This window comes from Phocoena phocoena, chromosome 13, assembly GCF_963924675.1.
Source record: "Phocoena phocoena chromosome 13, mPhoPho1.1, whole genome shotgun sequence".
In the NCBI taxonomy this organism is placed as follows: Eukaryota; Metazoa; Chordata; class Mammalia; order Artiodactyla; family Phocoenidae; genus Phocoena; species Phocoena phocoena.
Window position 1 is genome coordinate 64893798 of NC_089231.1, and position 20114 is coordinate 64913911.

Below are 20114 nucleotides of genomic sequence, written 5' to 3' on the forward strand. Positions count from 1 at the left end.
TTGATATTTTTCCTTAAAAAATGCATGATGTTTTTAAGAAACTTTTACAAGTTCAGGGCAGCAAAAATAAAACAGTATCCCTTCTGGTGTATGTCCTATCACAGTCTTTGCTCAGATGACTTCCTAGGGTCACTTTCAGGTCTATGTTTCTATGACCAAAAATAGCATCTTTGGCAACTGGTTTCGATTTGGCCTTAATCCAACTCCTGGATTCATGAAGGACCTGAGAAACCCTGAGAAATAAAAGATTAATCCAGCCCAGTGGACCCGGTGGTTCCTCATCTCGCAAGGTCCACTGGGTCGGACTAATCTTGTCGCATAGGCCGGGCTGGCCTCTCACGGAATGGATCCCCGGGCTGCAACCCGAGACTGGGTCTCCCACCCGCGTTCCAAGTCACTGGCTCTGCCAGGACGGACGGATGAGAGCTCTCCAGACTTGTGGGTCTGCCTTTTGGCTCTCCTAATCCTGTCCCTCCCCTGGGGGGAAAGGGCGGGGACACCTGTACTGGAGGAGAGCGGGGATGCCTGTGCAGAATCAAGGGCTCGGCCCTCATAGTGCCTGGGGACAGGGGCCTCCCGCAGGCGGGCAGGGGCGCCTGATTGGGGTGAGAGGAGGCCGGGCAGAGGGGCCGGAAGGGGCGGCGGCGGAGGTCCAAAGGGGAGCGCAGCAGTGACGGGCTGAGAGTCACTCCGGAGGCGGCAGCGGGGGAGGAGACGAGGGGACTAGGGGCCAGGGCCGGGATTTCGTGCGAGTCTGGAGCGCGCTGATCAGAGCCGCCGGCCACGACATGCGAAGGCGGATGCAGGGGCTGGCCGTGGTGACTTCGGACCTGAGCCCCCTTCCGGTCTGCGGAGATGGGCCACAGGCTCGGCCGAGTAAGGAGTCAGTGGCTTTTCACCTTCAGAGCTGCAGAAAGGGAGGGATGGAGGATGAACACGAGCCGCCGTTACAGCCTCGGACTCAGGTGACCCGCTCGCGGGACCCCAGCCCCCCACACCCTTTACGCCCTGTGCGCCTGCGCACGTGTCTTGGCCGCGCGCTCTGGCTAAGGTAAGCTTTGAGCGAGTCTTCGCAAATGCCCACTACGCATGCGCCTCCCTCTTCCACGCCGATCCGATTTTCGCAAACGTCTGAATTCCGAGACCTGCCGGCCCAGGCTTATCGGATGAGGGATTGCGGACTGGCGTGCACTTGGGAAGGCTCAACGAACGCGTCCAGTGTACAGAAGTATCTGAGTGTGCACAGTGGAGCTAGGTGCTCGGCCCAGACGAACAAGAGCAGGTGTTCACGCGCAGTGTTGGGCTGGGGCGCAGTGCGCACCGGCCGCTTCCCAGGCTAGCATCCCTCTGGTCCTCGTATGGGCCGGACACGCCCCCAGCAGCAGCAGCCCCTGGGCACTGCAGTCCTGGCCGCCTCATCCCGTCCTGGGCCTGTTTCCCACCTTCACTTCTCTCCCCAACCTTCATCTCCTCCACGCTGGTTCTAAACTCCGTCCTCCCGCCCTGCTGCACCGAGGGGGCGGGGCAGCGGGAAGAGCAAGCCTATAACGCTGACCACCCCGCCTCAGGGTTTACCCCGCCAACCGGCGCTGACCTGCATGGCGCTTCCCCTCACCTCCTTCAAGTCTTTGTGCGGAGGCCCCTTCTCATGGCGTATTTCCTGACCACCTTTTCCAGACACGCCCCTCTCCCCTTCGCCTGCTTTCTGTCTACGTCGCACAGCTGACTTACTATGTATTTTCCTTGTTTATTTGTTAGTGCTTGTCTTCCCCCGCTGAAATAGTCACGGATTTCGTCTCTTTTGTTCCCTACTATATCCCCAGCACGTAGAACAGTAGATTTATTGCCCACAGTAGGGAGGCAAGAAATCTTTATTCACTGACTTAATAATCACCACCATAGCTAATGTCTGAATGCTTTTCATGACCAGTCAGAGGACTAGGCAATCTCCCTGCACGATCTAATGGAATGAAGTAATTTATGCTGTCTTGGAGACCTGCCGGCACCCCTGCCACATGGGCTCAGTTCTCATCAGGCAGTGCGTGACTTGCTGCTTCCTGCAGATCTGCTCTCTTAGTGGAACTCTCACCTCCGGGCAACCCAGCAGGGTGCTTCCAGTGACTCCAGTGAGACTGAGACGGGACTCCTGGGTTCTCACCTGGCTTCCCCCTATGGCTTCATGCTTGGGAGGAAGTTACTTAGACCTTGTAGGAACTTGCGGGCAGCCAGGGTGCCTGTCATAGACCTGCCTGCAGACCTGTGGCAAGATCTCTGGCAGGAACCTGCCCTCAGAGCCTCTTCCTCTACCTCCCCACCCCCAGGCCAGGTTCTCACAATACAGTGAAAGCAGGTCTGTCGTTCTCCACCCCACACCCCCGCCCCACTGTATGTGCCTCCCAGCTCAGTTCCTGGCTGGGACAGGCACTTGGTATTTGACTGATGAATGAGTAAGTAGTCTTCAGGTTCTGGAAATTCTTCAGGAAGCCTTTAGCCAAACATCCTTCTGACTTGAAACTTGTATTTAAGTATTAAAAAAATAATAAATATGACACAGTGCTTTATATTTGAGGGACAATTTGCCCGAGCAAGAAAGGTAGTATAGAGTTACTAGGAAAAGATCAACAATTTGATTTTTGTATAGTTAACCACTTTGTGAATGTCTCAGAAAATATCTGAGGGAAGCAGTTCACTGCTCTTTGGGAGAGTGGAGAACTGTTAGCGTACACTGGATTTTCAAAAAATTTAACGAGCAGGTTATTTTGTAATTAAAAATTATAAGAGATAAATTATAAACAAGACTGAATCCCCCGAAAAAGATACCAATCTAATGATGGGGCATCAGGGCGCTGAGCTGGGTGCCTTGGGGAGTTCTCCCTCCATCTCTAAGGGTGCTGCATGAGGGTGAAAAGCTGCGCTTTGTTGTGCCAGGTGTGTGTAGTGCACACATGCATTGGCTGTCCCCCAGCCTGAAGGTAGCCATTATCATCACCAGGGCCAGCGAGGAAGCCACTCAGAGAAGATGAGGGAGGAAGGGCAGAGCTGGCACTGCGACCCAGGCTGCTCTCTGCTGCTCCATGTGCCCCCCCAGGCCCCCACACATGTAGGTCCGTGTGGCCCCTCCTCTTAGCCTCCTGGCAGAACAGGCTGGGAGGGAAGAGAGGGAGGCCCAGCCACTCTATTGAGAGAGTTTCACTGGGGCGAGTCACTGTAGCGAGTCACTGTAGCTCAGGGACTCCTGTCCTGCCAGAGGCAGAGCTTCACACCTGTGGGGCCCCAGCTCAAGGCATTGTCCCCTGAGCCACAGCAGGCATGCCCAGGGGCAGCCCGGCAAGGAGGGCCCGGAATGGCTGTCCATCTCAGGAAAATGCTGTCAGGGGTGAAGGGGCAGTGAGATCCTGGACTCAGAGCAGAAGGCTAGGGTGCCTCTGCTACCTGCCAGCCATATTAACTAGGCAACTCCTCTCTGCCTCAGCTTCTTCGTCTGCAAAGTGGAGCCATCATTGCCTGGTTCAGATAGATTGCAGTGCTGAGATTGGTGGAGGCTGTAATCAGGCACTCTGTGTCCTCTCCTCTCTCCTCAGTTCCAGGGCAGGGTCCTGCTCCTGACCATCTGTGCGGCTGGCATTGGTGGGACTTTTCAATTTGGCTACAACCTCTCCATCATCAATGCCCCGACTTTGGTATGTACCCTCCATGCGCACCGTCACCATCCCAGTGGGTGCTGGGCCAGGGCCAGCAGCTGCCCGCAGCAGATCTTCAGGCCAGCATCCACTTGGTGGCGCTTTCTCCCACGTGTCCACCTCCACTGCGATGCCCCACAGGCCCTGCGATTTCAAACCCAGCTCTGCATCCTCCCCTGAAACTGGCAAGTTCTCCTGAGTCCCTGATATCAGTAGATGACTCCACCATCCACCCAGTGACTGGGGTCCGCCCTGCCTCTTTCCTCCCTCTTGGACACCAAGTCCTTCCTAACTGCCTCTGGCTTCCAGCCATTTCTCCTCGGGTCTCTTCCACAATCCCAGTTCAGACCCCGTCTCTCCTGCCTGCATCACTGGCCTCCCTGCCTCTGACCTCCCCCTTCTAGATCCTCTCAAGTTTGATCAAACCACTCCCCTGCCCAGAAACATTCTGTGGCTCCCCAGTGCCTACAGGAATAAGGACAGACTCATCCATCTGAAGTCCAAGGCCTCCTGGGATCAGAACCTGTCCACCTGTCTTCCACCTTCGTTCCCCCAACTCCGCTATCAAAGCAGGTTAAACGCAGTTCCCCAAATGCACCCAGCCCTTCCTTGAAGACTCCTTCTGATGGGAAGCCCTCTCTGCCCCACCTGCAAGAAGGCCTTCAAGAGCCACCCAAATGCCATCACCTCCCTGAAGCCGTCCTTTAGCAGCCCCCACAGCTGGAGTCACCCTCCCTCCCCAGCCCTTGGTCTCAGCCTCCTGCTGGTCTCCTCTCAGTGTCCAAGTCATCTTTGAGTCCCCAGCACCTGACTCTGTCCTGGTCTGTGCCGACGTTCAGTAAATGCCTGTGGAAAGGCTGAATCTCTCGGCCCCTTTGATAGAAGCCACCTCTATCCCACCTAAGTGAGAAGGGCAAGTGTCCTGTCACATAGCTGTGAAGGAGGTGGGGCTGCAGGAAACAGGTCCCAGGATGGAACTGGGGCTCTCCTATCCCTGCAGGGCATCATCCTTCACCCAGTGCAAGAGAGCAGCTGTCACCAGACTCACTTCCTGTCCTGGACTGGGAACCCCCAAACAGAAGTCCTCCCTGTTAGTTCCAGCAGAAAGGCTGGGGAAGAATTTGATTGGCTGGTTTGGATCACATGCCCTCTGATTGGCTGGTTTGGATCATATGCCCACTAGACCAATCATGTGGTCAGGAGGGTGGAGCACTTTGATTGGCCAGGCCTGGGTCAGGTGACCAACCGTGTAGGGGGTGTAATTGTCAAGGGGAAAGAATTTCCCTCAAAGCATGTGGGTGCTTAGAAGTTGGGGATGGGAGTACATTCTGGGCAGAAACAACTATAGCTGCCCAGTCCCTTAAAAGAGGATGAAATGAAGGGTTTAGAAAGGGGGGGTCTGAGCTCCATTCGCTTTTTTATTTGTTTATTCAACAAGCATGCGAGTGTCCACTTCAGTGCAAACTTGCAGGCTGGAGAGGGATCTGCCCACAGCAGGACACTCTCAGGCCTTGCTTCCCATGGGCCATCACTGGCTCCTGCAAATGAGACTTCCTTGGCTTCTGAGGCTTCCCCTACCCCCTTGAATGGTCACCCTTGAGGATTTCAAGCCAAGGTCAGGGGAGGCTGGCCCTGGTCCCAGCTCCCCCAGACAGGTCCTTCCCCCAGAGGGACCTGGCAGGCACCAGGCTAACAGCCATTACCCTGAGCTGGCCTGCTCACCTACACCCCCTGGTCATCCTCACGTCCTCCCTCACGTCCTGTTGGGAGGACTAAGACCGGCCAGACACTGACATTCACCTCTGACCAAGGGGAGGGTATCTGGGTCTTTTGGTCAGGCGTTGGGGCAATCCTGAGGTGCCCCCAGTGAAGGAGCCCTGGGGACAAACACCGCTCCTGCCACCTCTGCTGATGCTCACTGATGGCCAAGTCCATCAGAAAGCTGGTCATCAAGGGAGCCTGCTCCTGTGGCCCATGCAGGTGGCTTCCCAGGCCAAAAGTGGGGGAGGGGTGCTGATAGTGGACTCAGAGGGGCACATAGAGACTGGCCAGCTCTGAGCTCCAGGAGACACTGTGTTTGAAAGAGACGGCACAGTGCCCTGCAGTTGGGTGAGTTCGGTCCTGCCCCGAAGGGACTAGGATTGCTGGGGAGACTTGCCTGCTCTGCAGAGGCAGGGCCTGTGGGGAGAAGGCCTGTTGTGGGGAGGGAGCCCCCGCCCCCGGGGGGCTGACTGGCATCTCTGTCCACAGCACATTCAAGAATTCACCAATGAGACGTGGCGGATGCGAACTGGCCGGCCGCTGCCCGACCATCTGGTCCCGCTTGTGTGGTCCCTCATCGTGTCTCTGCACCCCGTGGGGGGCCTTCTGGGAGCGCTGCTTGCTGGCCCCTTGGCCATCACACTGGGGAGGTAAGTGCTTCCCGCGGACCCCCAAATGCCCTTCAATGAGGGGCACCCCGGGTGTGGGCAGGATGCCCGGCAGGCCCAGGCCTGAGTCAACTCCTCACCAGCCTCCCGCTCTGCCTGCAGTTTCACTGGGTGACTCACGTTTCCCAGCAGATGTGGCAGAGGGAAGAGTCCCATGCTGGGAGGGAGGGAGGACCCGTGGCTGCCAATACAACACACGTTGTCTGACTGTGAACAGGTGTTTTCTCCCCAGTGCCCCCCTTTGTATCCAACTGATGCAGATCTTGGGTCGCAAACAAGACAGACAGACTCTGACAGACTGAATGGAAAACTGTGATAACGCAAAGGATACTGGGGCAGCTCATAGGACAAAAGGAAGTGGTCAAAAGCCAGGCCTGGGGAGGGCAGGTTGCAAGGCCACCCTAGCCTGGGCTTTCCTCCTGGGAGATGCCTTCAGCGCACCAGCTCCAGCCTTGTTCCACCTCCAGCATCTTCACTCGCTCTCAGAATCAAGGGAGACGGGTTGTTCCTGGCCCACCTTGGGTCGCCGTGAGACAGCAGGAGAGAAGCAAGGCCGGGTGGGAAAACAAGCGGCTCTCATGGTCTCCCCCTTGGCTGGCCACCCAGCACGTGTCAACACCTTTCACCCATATATTCAGCTCCCCGTGTGCCCCTCTTCAACGTTAGTTGGTTCAGTCCTTCCTGAGACCACTCAGGGCACTGCCTCGTCACAGCCACCAGGGACGGCACAACAGAAGTGTCCTCCCTGAGTGCAGAGTTTCCACGTGACAACCAATCTGCCAGCCCTGCCATTAACGTGTTGATATTCTGCACACCACACACTTAATGGTAAACTTAACTGCCCTCAAGACACCTCATGGGAAGAAGAAAGAAGAAAGTGTAGGGGAAACTAATCAAAGAAAAGGAAACTAGTGGGTGAATTTAGTTTAAAGCGTATGATCCAGAACATGGGAACATAGGTAGAGGGTCTGCTCCTGGGTTTTGGAGCTGGTCACTCCAAAACCTGCCTTGGGAACGTCCATCCTCAGGTTTTCTGCTCCTGTCTTGTGTCAGCACTTCCACCGGCCTGAGGCTGTTTGCCCATCGGGGTGACCCCAATCTTCATGCTTGAGTGAGCAGGGCAGTCCTGATGGTGTGGGTCCTTCGGCAGGTTCTCACCCTCTGAGGTCATCTACTTCTGAATGACGGGGTTCCTAACACGATACTGAGTTCCATGGGCACCCATCCTTCCACTTCCACTGATGTAACCTCCTTTGTTGGAAGCAAAATTGCACAGATAACATGTTTGTGTGTTTAGCAGAAGTATCAACGGCAAGTAACAGAAAACCAGGACTCAGCTGGCTAAAACAATAGCCAAACACCCCATTCTGGTGTTTATTCTCCACTAGGGCCTAGTGACCAGCCAGGAGTTATTTCCGATTAAGGGGGTAGTAATTCACTGAAGTAGTGGCTTTACTCCAAAATCCTAGGTCTTGCACTGTGATTCCCCTTGGGGGCACTTTGAGTACCACAATCTCCCAGGTCTAGAGGGTCGAGGGGCGGAGCCTCTGGCAGCTGGTTTGGACCCACTAGGGCATACTCCACTCACAGCTTCCAGGTTTGCAAATCACCCAGTGTAGGTATCAGATCACGACACTCACTGTGGGACAGGCTGCCTCCGAAGTAGAAAGAAGCCATCTGAGATTTGTCCACCCTTCTTAGAGGAAGGGCAGCAAGCCATCCCGTACTTTGGAGGAAATGTGCCCTCGGACGTCAGGAACTCCACTGGTGTGGCGGCTCCCACTCTGTCATGCTCGTACGTTACCATGACGTCGGGTGCACTTGCCGCTTCCTCTTCCCCAGGTCCTTTCAGCATAAAGTCATCAAAGCAGCGGGCCAGCAAGATGCCTGAGGCGGGCAGCTCCCCATGGAGCAGGTGTGGCCCAGAGCTGGAGAGCTGCCATGTCCCTAAGGAGGTCGGTAAAGGTGCAGTACTCTCCCTGCCAGGTGGAAGTAAAGTGCTTCTGCTGTCGTCTGTGCATTGAAATGCAGCAGAATGCATTCGCCAGATAAATAGCTACAATGGACGTACTGTGTTTTGTCGTTTCTTTGTTTTTGGCTGCACTGCGCGGCATTGGCCTAGCAGAACTTCCCCGACCAGGGATTGAACCCGGGCCCCCTGCATTGGAAGCGTGGAGTCTTAACTACTGGGCCGCCAGGAGAGTCTTGGAAGTACTGTATTAACTTATACCAGTGAGGAAGCCGCATGTGGCTTATAAGTCACAGCTGGAGTTACCACAGGATCAAGTTATAATCCACCGTCATTCTCCATTCTGTAGGCCGGGGGATCTGAGCTTTGGCCCATCTTTCACCCCTGTGCTGTTGGTTTGGAGCAAGCCAGCGGCTTCCTGTGGCTCATTTCCTTGTCAGTACATGAGCCATATGACCTCCTGTGGCCTCTCTTGGGTGACCTGCATGACGGCGCCTCTGAGCGCGGTGCCAGGAGCCCAGAGCTGACGCCTCATCGTGTGGAGCTGCTGACATGCCCAGTGCCCCTTCCTGTTTTGCCGTCTGTCCCGTTGAACCAGCCTGGCAGAGACCACCCAGCCATCGTGAAGGCTCTGAACAGGGACTCTGCAATGCACTTGGCTCCCCAGGTGTCCCCTCCCTCACTCCGGAAGCCCCTATTCTTCCTCCCCAGGGTTTCCTTGAGGCTGAGAAATCAGATGTTAGGCCCTTCGCTTTACAGAGGAGTTTGAGGAGAGCAATGCTCAATCTGTAGGGATAAAGCCATACGAGTTCTGTCACTTCAAGCCGTGGCGGAGGCAGCAAGGAGCGTAATGTGGGGCATATTGGAGGAGGGGAGTGGGAGTAGGCCCCTGGGGGCATCCCACAAGTGACCCCAGCTACAGTGGCCAGCGTCTTTTCTGTTCATGTAGCTTACACTCCTGACTCAGTCCCCTCATGCACACACAGGTCTGATCAGGGCTGGCTGCAGCTTCAGAGAAGGGTCCCCAGGGGTGGTCCTCAGGACTGAACCCACCTCTCTCGCCTGTGTTTTGGCTTCCCCAAGGAAGAAGTCCCTGCTGGTGAATAACATCTTCGTGGTGGCCGCAGCGACCCTGTTTGGCTTCAGCCGCAGAGCAGGCTCCTTTGAGATGATCATGCTGGGACGGCTGCTCGTGGGCGTCAGCGCAGGTACAGTGTGTGTGTGTGGGGATCCCCTCCTGCCTCTGTTCCTACTCTTTCCTGTATCCTCTTTATTCCCTTCATTCATTGATTTGTTTCCCTTTCATGCCCACCATTATTTTTTTTTTTTTTTTTTGCAGAATGATTAGATATGATTTATCTTAAAAGGGTCATATAACTAGGTACTTAAAGTGGATCTAGAAAAATGGAAAAGTTGTAAGGGATGGGAGGGCAAACATCCCGAAACTTAAACCAACAGAAGTCCTCTAAGCTGGGAGCTTCCTGGCAGTCAAGATGAAAAGGCATCTAGGATGGGCTCTCTGATCTTCCCTACAGAAGTAGAGTAGCCTGTTAGGGACCCCTCAGGCTCTGGGGCTTGTCACGGGAGGGAGCAGAATTTTGAGCATGTCCACCTGGGCTTTTAGGGGTGCCCATCAACAATCCCCCCTGACTCCTACTGTTTATACAGCCAGGTGCTGATGTCTTTATTAGTTAGTTATCTATTCCTGTGAAACAAAGTACTCCACAAGTTAGTGGCTTAACACCAGCAACATTTATTAACTCTTGGTTTCTCTGGGTTAGGAACCAGGAGTGTCTTAGCTGGGTGGTCCTGGCTTGGGGCCTCTCAGGAGGCTGTGATCAAGCTGTCAGGCAGGGCTGCAGTCACCTGAGGTTTGGCTGGGGCTGGAGGACCTGCTTCTGAGATGGCGCCCTCGTGTGCTGTTTGCAGGAGGCCTGGGCTCCTCAGCTTATGGGTCTCCCTGTAGGGCTGCTTGAGTGTTCTCACAGCATGGCGGCTGGTTTCCTCCAGAGGAAGTGATGGGAGAGAGGGAGCCCACGTGTGTGCGCAAGGACACAGTCCCAGTGCATTTTATGGCCTAATCTCAGAAGTCATACACCATCAGTTTTGCCACAGTCTACTTAGAAGTGAGTCACTCAGAACAGCCCACATTTCAGGGAAGAGGGACCAGGTCAAACTTTGTGCCCTGAGTACCTGGCACAGAAGGAATCCCTCCCTAATTGTCTGTAGGAAGAGTGGGTGTACCTCCGTGGGACAGCTTCTGGCAATCGGTGCACCCCCCTTCCTCCCAGCTCCCCCCACCCAGTGCTCAGAGAGAGGCAGGACCTTGTTGAGGGCTGTTTCCTGATCCCACGTCAGGGAGGGATGGAGCAGCATTCCCTGACGTGTTCCCAGGTGGACGGTGCCCCAGTACTGCGGCCTCCTAGTTTCTGCCGGCTGTCACCCTCTGGGGTGGGCAGTGGGGGCGCCATCCAGTTCCATTTTCCCACTGGCTGCCTAGGTGCGAGGTGCGTCCCCAGGGAAGCCAAGATGGGGGAGAACATGCAGTAGTAGTTGACGTGAGAGGTGAGAGCCGGGGCCGCTGGTGGGCATCTGCTCCCTCTGAGCCCCTCACACTCCTCCCGGTGACGGGGCTTCTCTCTCAGAAGTCCTGGGAGTTGACTGGAGTCCTGCTGGCCCTATATCAGGTGGGGAGGAACCCCGCAGAGCGCTTGGGCTGAGGGAGCAGCACTCAGTGCCTGTAGATGATGGGCTGGTGGCGGGGGCGGGCGGGGGTGGGGGGGAGAGGCGGGCCCAAGCGTTGCGGGAGTCCAGCCTGTGGCTGACGGTTGCTGTGCTCATGTCCAGGTGTGAGCATGAACGTCCAGCCCATGTACCTGGGGGAGAGCGCACCCAAGGAGCTCCGAGGGGCTGTGGCCATGACCTCAGCCATCTTCACTGCCCTGGGGATCGTGATGGGTCAGGTTGTTGGACTCAGGTAAGTGCCGCCCCCCCACCCCATGTGCACTGAGAGGTTAGGGGGATGCCAGGGAAAGCCCTTCTTCACCTAAATTTGTCCCCTACCCCCCCAAGTGGATTAAGGCGTTGCTTCCTTGTATGAAGGCATTGAAACCCTGTCCATGTGTATCTGGCCAGTGTGGTGTCAGTCAGACACACTTGGTGTGAGTCACCCTCTTCTCGCCTCTCCAGATCAGGGAGCAAAGAGGAGAGGGTGCAGGTCTGGGCTTTTAAAGGGAGCATGTCTTGTTTATCCCAGAAAAGGGAGGTGAGGGCAGAGCCCTGTGCCCTGGGAAGAGCCCTGGGGAGAGGAGTTGCCAGGGATGAGGTGGGGCTATGACCCTGTCCTATCGTGGGTCCCTACCTGGGTGTCCAGACCCAGAGCTGGTTGGGAAGAGGCACAGGGTAATGCAGACCCTCTGCCCTCAGGTTGGCCGGTAGGGGACAGAGCTCTGACAAGGAGGCACCTGGCCCAGCCTCTCCTCTGTCTCCCCAGGGAGCTCCTGGGTGGCCCGCAGGCCTGGCCCCTTCTGCTGGCCAGCTGCCTGGTGCCTGGGGTGCTCCAGCTGGCCTCCCTGCCCCTGCTCCCCGAGAGCCCACGCTACCTCCTCATTGACCGTGGAGACTCCGAGGCCTGTCTGGCAGGTGAGTCCCTGACCTTGGGCCCCCAGACCACCCTTGACCATGGGGCACATCTGGCCAGAGCATGTGGGTCCTTATTTCCTGGGTCGCATTTATTCAGGAAAAGCTATCCCTCTCTTTGTGCCTCAATTTCATGATCCATCCATCCCTTCAGAGCTCTTTATCAAGGGGCTGTCCTAAGCGCCAAGGCAGTGGGATGGAACAGACCCAGCCCCTGCCACCTGGGAACCCCCAGGGTGGTGCAGAGAAGGAGCGCCACCTGCCCCCTGCCTGACATGCAAGATGAAGAAACACTGAGTAAGACCTCAAGGGCCCAATGCCAGCTGGGCTGATGGTCTTCCCTGTTAGCTATGGCCACGATAATGAGGCCGAAGGAACAACCCCCAAATCTCTGGCTTAAAGCACGCAATCCTTCACTGCGTCTTCTATCATTTACTTGCTGGGCTGTTTGCACGACCCTGCTGGTCTCAGTCGGGCTGGCTCATGGTGAGGGGTCAGCTGGGGCTGGCCGGTTGAGGCTGGTCTGGGCTGGAGCAGTTCAGCTCTGTTGCACACGCTGCTCCTCGCACTCTTGGTGCTGACAGACTAGCCCGGAAGGCAGATCCAACTGCACAAGCACTTTCCAAACCTTTGGTCCCTTCCTGCCCACTAACCTCCCATTAGCCAAAGGAGAGTCACGTCACTGAACCCGAAGTCCAGAGATGGGAAAATCCATGGCAGCTCCACTCATGTGGCAAGGGGCGAAGACCAGGGCCCACTAATGTATTCTTCCCAGCTTGCCATGGTGGCCACAGTTATTATTCATGTCCCTGCCCTGCTCAGTGCTATCCGGAAACACCCCCCACCCCCACCAAGTCTCACCCAATCATGGCATCAGGCTTGAAGTCCAGGGTCTTAAGATCATGTCAAGTCTATATATGCCTTTTCTTGAGCCAAAGACCCAGGAGATAAACAGAAGTCTTCCGCCTCGCGCGCACTCAGCAGACTGGTGAAAAAATGTTTTTCAAAAAAGAGGCGGCAAGGAGGCAGAAAGCAGTTGCCGATCCACAGCAATGCTGAGTGCCCCTGGGAAAACGGTGCCAGGTTCCCCTGCCCTGGGATGGAGAGTGCTCCTGCATGAAGCCCTGGCTCTGCCCCCAGGGAGGGGCTCCCCAGGCCACTGAGAATCTGGGTGTGACGGTGGCACTTTGGAGTCATTTAACTGTAATATGACCGCACAAGACAATTCAGTGTTAAACAGCGATTATGTTATTCAGTGGAGTCCAGGCTGTTACATATAGAATCATAGACTCAGGACTAGAAAGGGCCTTAGGGATCATTTTCTTCGGCACCCTCGTGGTACAGATCAGAAATGCCTAAAGGAAGACAGGGACTTAGTCAAGACTCTTCAGCTGTTCGGGGTAGATTTAAGATCAGACTTTGAGCCTCCTGACATTATCACCTTCCTTTTCTATCACCTTCCTTGACACCTGAAGAGGGCCCTGGAAAATGTACCTATAGAAAACTGGGGCACAGAAGTCTTTACATTTCAAACCGTCTTGGTGTCTTTTCATCCAGGCCGGCAGAGCTTCTGTCAATACAACTTTCCCCAAAAATGATGTGAACTTTCTGTGCATTTGATTTATGTGCCAGAAAGCCACACCCACAATTCTTGTCGAGACATGCTTCTCTCTTGCAACCTAATTACTGGAATCTAGGGCATGTTGAGCTGCGGAGGACCAATACCCTTAAGCCTCTGTAATGCCCGTTTTTCCAGCCCAGAGGGTCCATGAGTCACTGCAGGAAGCCATACCCTTGATTTGATCTTTACCCTCAGCCCAGGGCTCACTGGCCTTGCTCTGGATTTAGTCTTTGCTCTCAGGCTGTGATTTAACTTAGGACTCTGCTAGATGGAGAAGCTAGAGATGAAAAACAGATTTCTTTTTCTTTTTTATTTAACTAACCTAGCAAGCTCTGAAATAAGTTAAGTTGGATTAAATTGTGTTCCCTCTGAGCTCATTTTCCTTACAATCAGCTCAGAATACTCAGGTAAAGGCAGCTAGTTCATGCTTTCGACACTTGGAGATCTCTTTGCCCAAGTCCAGAAGTTCATTAGACCTGTTTTGTTTCTTGCACGTTACACGGGCTTTCATTCTTCCAGCCTCCTCACCGTCCTCTGCCTGGTTAGGAACCAACACTGCATGTCATAGGTCCTAGTTATGGCGTCACCTACTCCCGTACCAGGGGTTTTTTTAGTCCGTTTTTTTTCTTGCTGCCTAACAGTCGCACCTCCGCGGCAGACCAAGGAAGCAATTACTTAGCCCAAGCCTCTGAGTTCTCGGGTTGGCTGATGAAGGTTAGGTCTGGCTGGAGGCTCTGTCACTGGTGTAGGTCAGCTGGGCATTGGCTGATCTAGGACGGTCCCAGCTGGGCCATCTCTGCTTTTTCCTGGGACCAGTGGGCCAGCCCCACCGCAAGTTTTTATGATGATGACAGAAGACCAAATAGAAACCAGCAGGTCTCCTGAGGCTGGATTGGAACACGCGGCACGCCCTCCTACAGCCTAATTCTACGGGCCAGAGCGAGTCGCAGGGCCGAGCCCAGCACCAAGGGGCGGATGTATTCATGCCTCTTTAGTGGGAGCAACTGCCAAATCCCATGGCCCAGGGAGGGGTGAACTGAGACTGCAGTGGAGATCTGCCACAATTGTGTCCTGTGTGATGCACCCGCAGAACCCCGAGTTTCTAAAGCCCTTTCTGCTCCGTGGTGCTGTGAACTGATCATCCCCATCAGACCAAGGGGACCCTGGGAAGGCGAAAGGAGGTGGGCGTGGGCAGCTCACTGTGGGGGCCACAGAGGGCCTGGGGGAGGGGAGCTCAGCGTCCTCTGCCCTGCCCCCTCCCCCAGCGCTGCAGCGGCTGCGGGGGCCCGCGGACCTGGCCGAGGAGCTGGCCGAGTTGGAGCGGGAGCGCGCCGCCTGCCAGGGCCGGCGCGCGCGGCGCCCGTGGGAGCTGTTCCGGGACCGCGCGCTGCGGAGGCAGGTGGCGAGCCTGGTGGTGCTGGGCGGGGCCGTGGAGCTGTGCGGGAACGACGCGGTGAGAAGTCCGGGCCAGGCCGGGGTTGGGGGGAGAGGGGAGGGGGAAGGGCCGGTGGGGAGGGCCGGTGCGCCTCGGCCTCTCGCCCCTCCCCCCCTCCCCCGCGGCAGGTGTACGCCTATGCGTCGGCAGTGTTCAGCCAGGCGCGGATTCCCCCGGAGAAGGTCCAGTACGCCGCCATCGGGACCGGGTGCTGCGAGCTCCTGGCGGCGCTGCTCAGCGTGAGTCTGCCTCCGGGATGACACCTCATCCCCCAGCCCTGCGGCGGGCCCTTGGGGGTGCTGGCCCTCGGGGTGCTGATCCTTGGGGTGCTGGCCCTCCGGGGACCGCAGGCCTCAGCGCTAAGCCACTTCCACTTCAGGTCGCTATGTTAAAATACGGCGAGTTAGCAAGCACTTATCGAGCATCTAGTTTGCCGGGCACTCCCACCGCCATTTTGAGATGGGGAAACTGAATGAGGTTGAATGACTGAGGTCCTCTGAGAAGTTAATAATGTCTTAATCCACTGAAGCGGTAAATTGCTCTCGCGCCCGCCTCCCCAGCTTCCTCATGAGGCCCCTCCCCACTGCTGGCCCGCAAACCGAGGGGACCGCGACCGTGGCCCACACCAGTGAATCAGTGAGGGCTCCTTTCCTTTGCAGTGTGTGGTGATCGAGAGGGTGGGCCGACGGATGCTGCTGATGGTGGGGTACGGCCTGATGACCTGCTGGGGGAGCGTCTTCACAGCGGCCCTGTGCCTGCAGGTAGCAGGGCGTGGATGAGGGCCGGGCGGCTGGGCCCCGCCTGACCTCCCCTCACCACCACCCCACCCCCGCCCCTCTGCCGCAGAGCTCCCTCCCCTGGATGCCCTACCTGGCCATGTCCTGCGTCTTTGCCTTCATCCTCAGCTTTGGCATTGGCCCTGGTGAGTGGGAAGAGCTCCTGCCTTTGGGCCTGGCTGAAGGAGCACGGATGTCTGGGTGAAGGATGCTTGGGTGTGCCCTCCCCCCACTGTACAGGCTTCTGGGAGGGAATGGCTGGAGGAGCGCTGGAAGGGCCCCACTTTCTTGTCTGGGGCAAGGTGGGGGGAAGGCCGGCCAGGGAGCCCTGGCTGGCAGCCTGCTGTCCCCACTCCTCCTTCCAGCCGGAGTGACCGGGATCCTGGCCACAGAGCTGTTTGACCAGATGGCCCGGCCTGCTGCCTACATGGTCTGCGGGACGCTCATGTGGACCATGCTCTTCCTAGTCGGGCTGGGGTTCCCCTTCATCATGGTAGGCCTGCCCGCCCCTCCCTCCCGGGGGCCCTGCCGTAGGTTTTGTCCTTGTCAGCATGAGAACCCCAGGGGGGGCTCCATCCAGGAGGTGTGAGACTGAAGGGGATGGGGCTTATCTGAGCCAAGAGGGTCGAGTCCCTCATCAGGACCTGTGGTGGGGCCTTCCATGTGGGGGCTGAATGGGCCACACCAGATCTTGGGTCTCTTAACCCACAGGAGGGCTTGTCCCACTTCCTCTATGTTCCTTTCCTCTGTGTCTGTGTCTGTGGGGCCGTCTACACTGGCTTCTTCCTCCCTGAGACCAGAGGCAAGAGCTTCGTGGACATCTCAGAGGAATTGCACAGACTCAACTTCCCCGGGGTGGAGCCAGGGCCCCGCGTGGACAGGCGGGAGGTCATCCGGTCCACAGAACTCTAGCTCAGCAGGTTTGGCTGGGGCCCAGCCGGCCGCTGCTCTTCCCTCGGGCCCTCTCCATTCACCAGCCCTGCATCCCCTTGTTTAATGGGTGTTTGTTGAGCACCTACTGTGTGCAGGCCTGGTGTTTAGCCATCAGTGGTGAGCTGGACAGATGGGGTCTGGGACCTCTCGGTGCTCCCTGTCTGGAGGCAGTTAACAGGAAACCAGTAAAAACACAATTACAAACTTGGGTGGACTTCCCTGGCAGTCCAGTGGTTAAGACTTCGCCTTCCAATTCAGGGGGTGCGTGTTTGATCCCTGCATGGGGAGCTAAGATCCCACATGCCTCGCAGCCAAAAAATCAAAGCATGAAACAGAATAAATATTGTAACAAATTTTTTAAATTGTATTTATTTATTTATTTTTGGCTGCATTGGGCCTTCATTGTGGCGAGCAGGCTAGCGGTTCTAGCTGCGGTGAGCGGGGGCTACTCTTCATTGTGGTGCGTGGGCTTGTCATTGCGGTGGCTTCTCCTTGCGGAGCACAGGCTGTAGGCGCGCGGGCTTCAGTAGTTGTGGCATGTGGGCTCAGCAGTTGTGGCTCACGGGCTCTAGAGCGCAGGCTCAGTAGTTGTGGCGCATGGGCTCAGCTGCTCTGCGGCATGTGGGATCCTCCTGGACCAGGGCTCAAACCCGTGTCCCCTGCATTGGCAGGCAGATTCTTAATCACTGCACCACCAGGAAAGCCCTATTGTAACAAATTCAATAAAGACTTTAAAAAAGGTCTACATCAAAAAAATCTTAAAACAAAACAAAACAAACAAACTTGGGGAAATGAAGTGGAAGAAAATACAGCTTCTGAAGGGTGTGTATACCAAGGGGTGTTTGAGTGGGGAGTGGTCAGGGAAGGATTTTCTGAGGAATTGATTGCTAAAAGTCGATTTTATTGAGGTATAATTTACATACAATAAAATGTATCCATATTAAGTTTACGTTTGATAAGTTTTGACATGTGTACATATCCATGAACCACCACCACCATCAAGGTAGACCGGTCACATCATCTCCAAAGTTCCATTGTGCCCCTTTGCAATCAATACCCTGCCCGACCCCAGGCCCTAGGCAACCGTGGACCTGCCTTCTGTCACTATTGGTCAGATTTCTTTTTCAGAATTTGATATAATTTCATACCACATGTATGCATTTGTGTCTGGCTTTGCTCCAGATAAAGTTTTTGAGGTTCATGCGTGTTGTTGCATGTATTAGCATATATCCCTTTGTATGGCTGAATAGTATTCCACTGTATGGATATACCATCATTTGTTAACCCATTTCCCTGCAGGTGGACATTTGGCTGTTTCTAATTGGTTGTTGTTTTTTTTAAAAATAAATTTATTTATTTTATTTATTTATCTTTGGCTGCATTAGGCCTTCGTTACTGCGCACAGGCTTTCTCTAGTTTCAGCAAGTGGGGGCTACTTTTTGCCATGGTGCACGGATTTCTCATTGCGGCAGCTTCTCCCGTTGTGGAGCACAGGCTCTAGGCACGCGGGCTTCAGTAGTTGTGGTACGCGGGCTCTAGAACGCAGGCTCAGTAGTTGTAGCACACGGGCTTAGCTGTTCCACGGCATGTGGGATCTTTCCAGACCAGGGCTCGAACCCACGTCCTCTGCATTGGCAGGCGGATTCTTAACCACTGAGCCACCAGGGAAGCCCTGTTTCTAATTGTTGGCCATGATGAATAAGACTGTTATGAACATTCCTGCACAAGTTGTGTAGATGTATGCTTTCATTTCTTTGGGGTAAATGAATTGCTGAGTTTAATAATGAATGTATCACTTTGTTATAAAGCAGAAACTAACACACCATTGTAAAGCAATTATACTCCAATAAAGATGTTAAAAAAAAATAATGAATGTATGCTTAACCGTAGCAGAAACTGTTTTCCAAAGTGCATATACTGTTTTACATTCCCGCTAGCAATTGATGAGACTTCTGGATGTTCCAATTCCTCGTCAGCATTTGGCACTGTCACTCTTCTTAATCTAGCCATTCCACTGAGTGTGTAGTGGCGTCTTGTGCTTTTATTGAGGTATTTCCCTGATGGCTAATAATGCTGAGCATCTCTTCGTGTATTAATATGACCATTCACGTATCTTCTTTTGTGAAGACTCTGTTCAAGTCTTTTGCCCACATTTTTAAAAGATTTTTTTTAGAGTAGTTTTAATTTCACAGCAAAATTGAGAGAAAAGTACAGAGATATCCCATATGCCCCATCTCCCACACATGCACAGCCTCCTATTATCAACATCCCCCACCAGAGCGGGACGTTTGTTACAATCCACGACCCTACATTGACACGTCATTATCACACCCAAAGTCCACGGTTTACATTAGGGTTCACTCCTGTAGTTTTACATGCTGTGGGTTTGGACAAATGTATGACGACATGTATCCACCATGATAGTATCATGCAGAGTATTTTACCTGTCCTAAAAATCCTCTCTGTTCTACATGGTCATCCCTTTCCTGCCCCTGCCCAGCGCCTGGTGACCACTTATCTTTCTATGGTCTCTACAATTTTGTTTTCTCCGGAATGTCATATAGTTAGAATCATAGAGTATGTAGCCTTTTCAGATTGGCTTCTTTCACTTAGTAATATGCATTTAAGTTTCTTCCATGTCTTTTCATTGCTTAATAGTTCTTTTTGCACTGAGTAGAATTCCATTGTCTGAATGTCCCAAAGTTTATTGACCTACTGAAGGACATTTTGGTTGCTTTTGGCAATTATGAATAAAGCTGCTATATACATCCATGTGCAGGTTTTTGTGTGGACATACATTTTCACCTCCTTTGGGTAAATACCAAGAAGCATGATTGCTGGATCGTAGGGTAAGAGTATGTTTAGTTTTGTAAGAACCTGCCAAACTCTCTTCCAAAGTGGCTATGCCATTTTAATTCCCATCAGCACTGAATGAGAGTTCCTGTTGCTCCACATCCTCACCAACATTTGGTGTTGTCAGTGATTTTGGCCATTCTAATAAGTGTGTGGTGGTATTTTGTTGTAATTTGCACTTCCCAGATGACAAACATGGAACATCTTTGTATGCTAATTTGCCATCTGTATATATCTTCTTTGGTGAGTGTCTGTTAAAAGTGTTTTGGGACTTCCCTGGTGGTGCAGTGGTTAAGAATCCACCTGCCAATGCAGGGGACACGGGTTCGAGCCCTGGTCCGGGAAGATCCCACGTGCCGTGGAGCAACTAAGCCCGTGTGCCACAACTACTGAGCCTGAGCTCTAGAACCTGCAAGCCACTGAGCCCGCGTGCCACAACTACTGCAGCCTGTGTGCCTAGAGCCTGTGCTCGGCAGCAAAGAGAAGCCACCTCAATGAGAAGCCCGCACACTGCCAACAGAGTAGCCCTCGCTTGCCGCAAATAGAGAAAGCCCGTGCACAGCAACGAAGACCCAACGCAGCCAATAAATACATAAATTAATTAAAAAAAAACTGTTTGGCTGTTTTTAAAAATCAAGTTGTTTGTTTTCTTATTGTTGAGTTTTAAGGGTTCTTTATATATTTTGGATAACAGTCTTTGACCAGATGCATCTTTTGCAGATATTTTCTCCCAGTCTGTGGTTTGCCTTTTCATTTTCTTGACAGTGCCTTCCACAGAG

The 20114-nt window shown here is 54.3% G+C and overlaps 1 protein-coding gene across 2 annotated transcripts; it reads left to right on the forward strand.

The window, feature by feature from the left end:
- Window positions 1–316: 316 nt before the first annotated feature.
- On the forward strand, window positions 317–16757 carry SLC2A11 (solute carrier family 2 member 11). 2 transcript variants are annotated; one of them, XM_065889628.1, is made up of 12 exons: window positions 317–438; window positions 3582–3680; window positions 5931–6091; window positions 9162–9286; window positions 10926–11055; window positions 11572–11720; window positions 14604–14791; window positions 14902–15012; window positions 15433–15534; window positions 15620–15695; window positions 15915–16042; window positions 16261–16757. In XM_065889628.1, exons 3-12 carry the CDS (start codon window positions 5964–5966, stop codon window positions 16459–16461), a joined length of 1338 nt encoding a protein of 445 aa, XP_065745700.1. In that variant the 5' UTR covers window positions 317–438; window positions 3582–3680; window positions 5931–5963; the 3' UTR covers window positions 16462–16757. The 2 variants fall into 2 exon arrangements, with proteins under 2 accessions (XP_065745700.1, XP_065745699.1); XM_065889627.1 differs by lacking the exon at window positions 317–438 and adding an exon at window positions 924–965 and having other exon boundaries at window positions 16261–16461.
- The last annotated feature ends 3357 nt before the right edge of the window (window positions 16758–20114 follow it).

Coding starts and splice junctions, on each gene's coding strand:
- SLC2A11 (XM_065889627.1), top strand. CDS start 924: ATGGAGGATGAACACGAGCCGCCGTTACAGCCTCGGACTCAG. Junction 9,287..10,925: donor GCTCGTGGGCGTCAGCGCAG/GTACAGTGTGTG, acceptor GCTCATGTCCAG/GTGTGAGCATGAACGTCCAG. Junction 16,043..16,260: donor TGGGGTTCCCCTTCATCATG/GTAGGCCTGCCC, acceptor CTTAACCCACAG/GAGGGCTTGTCCCACTTCCT.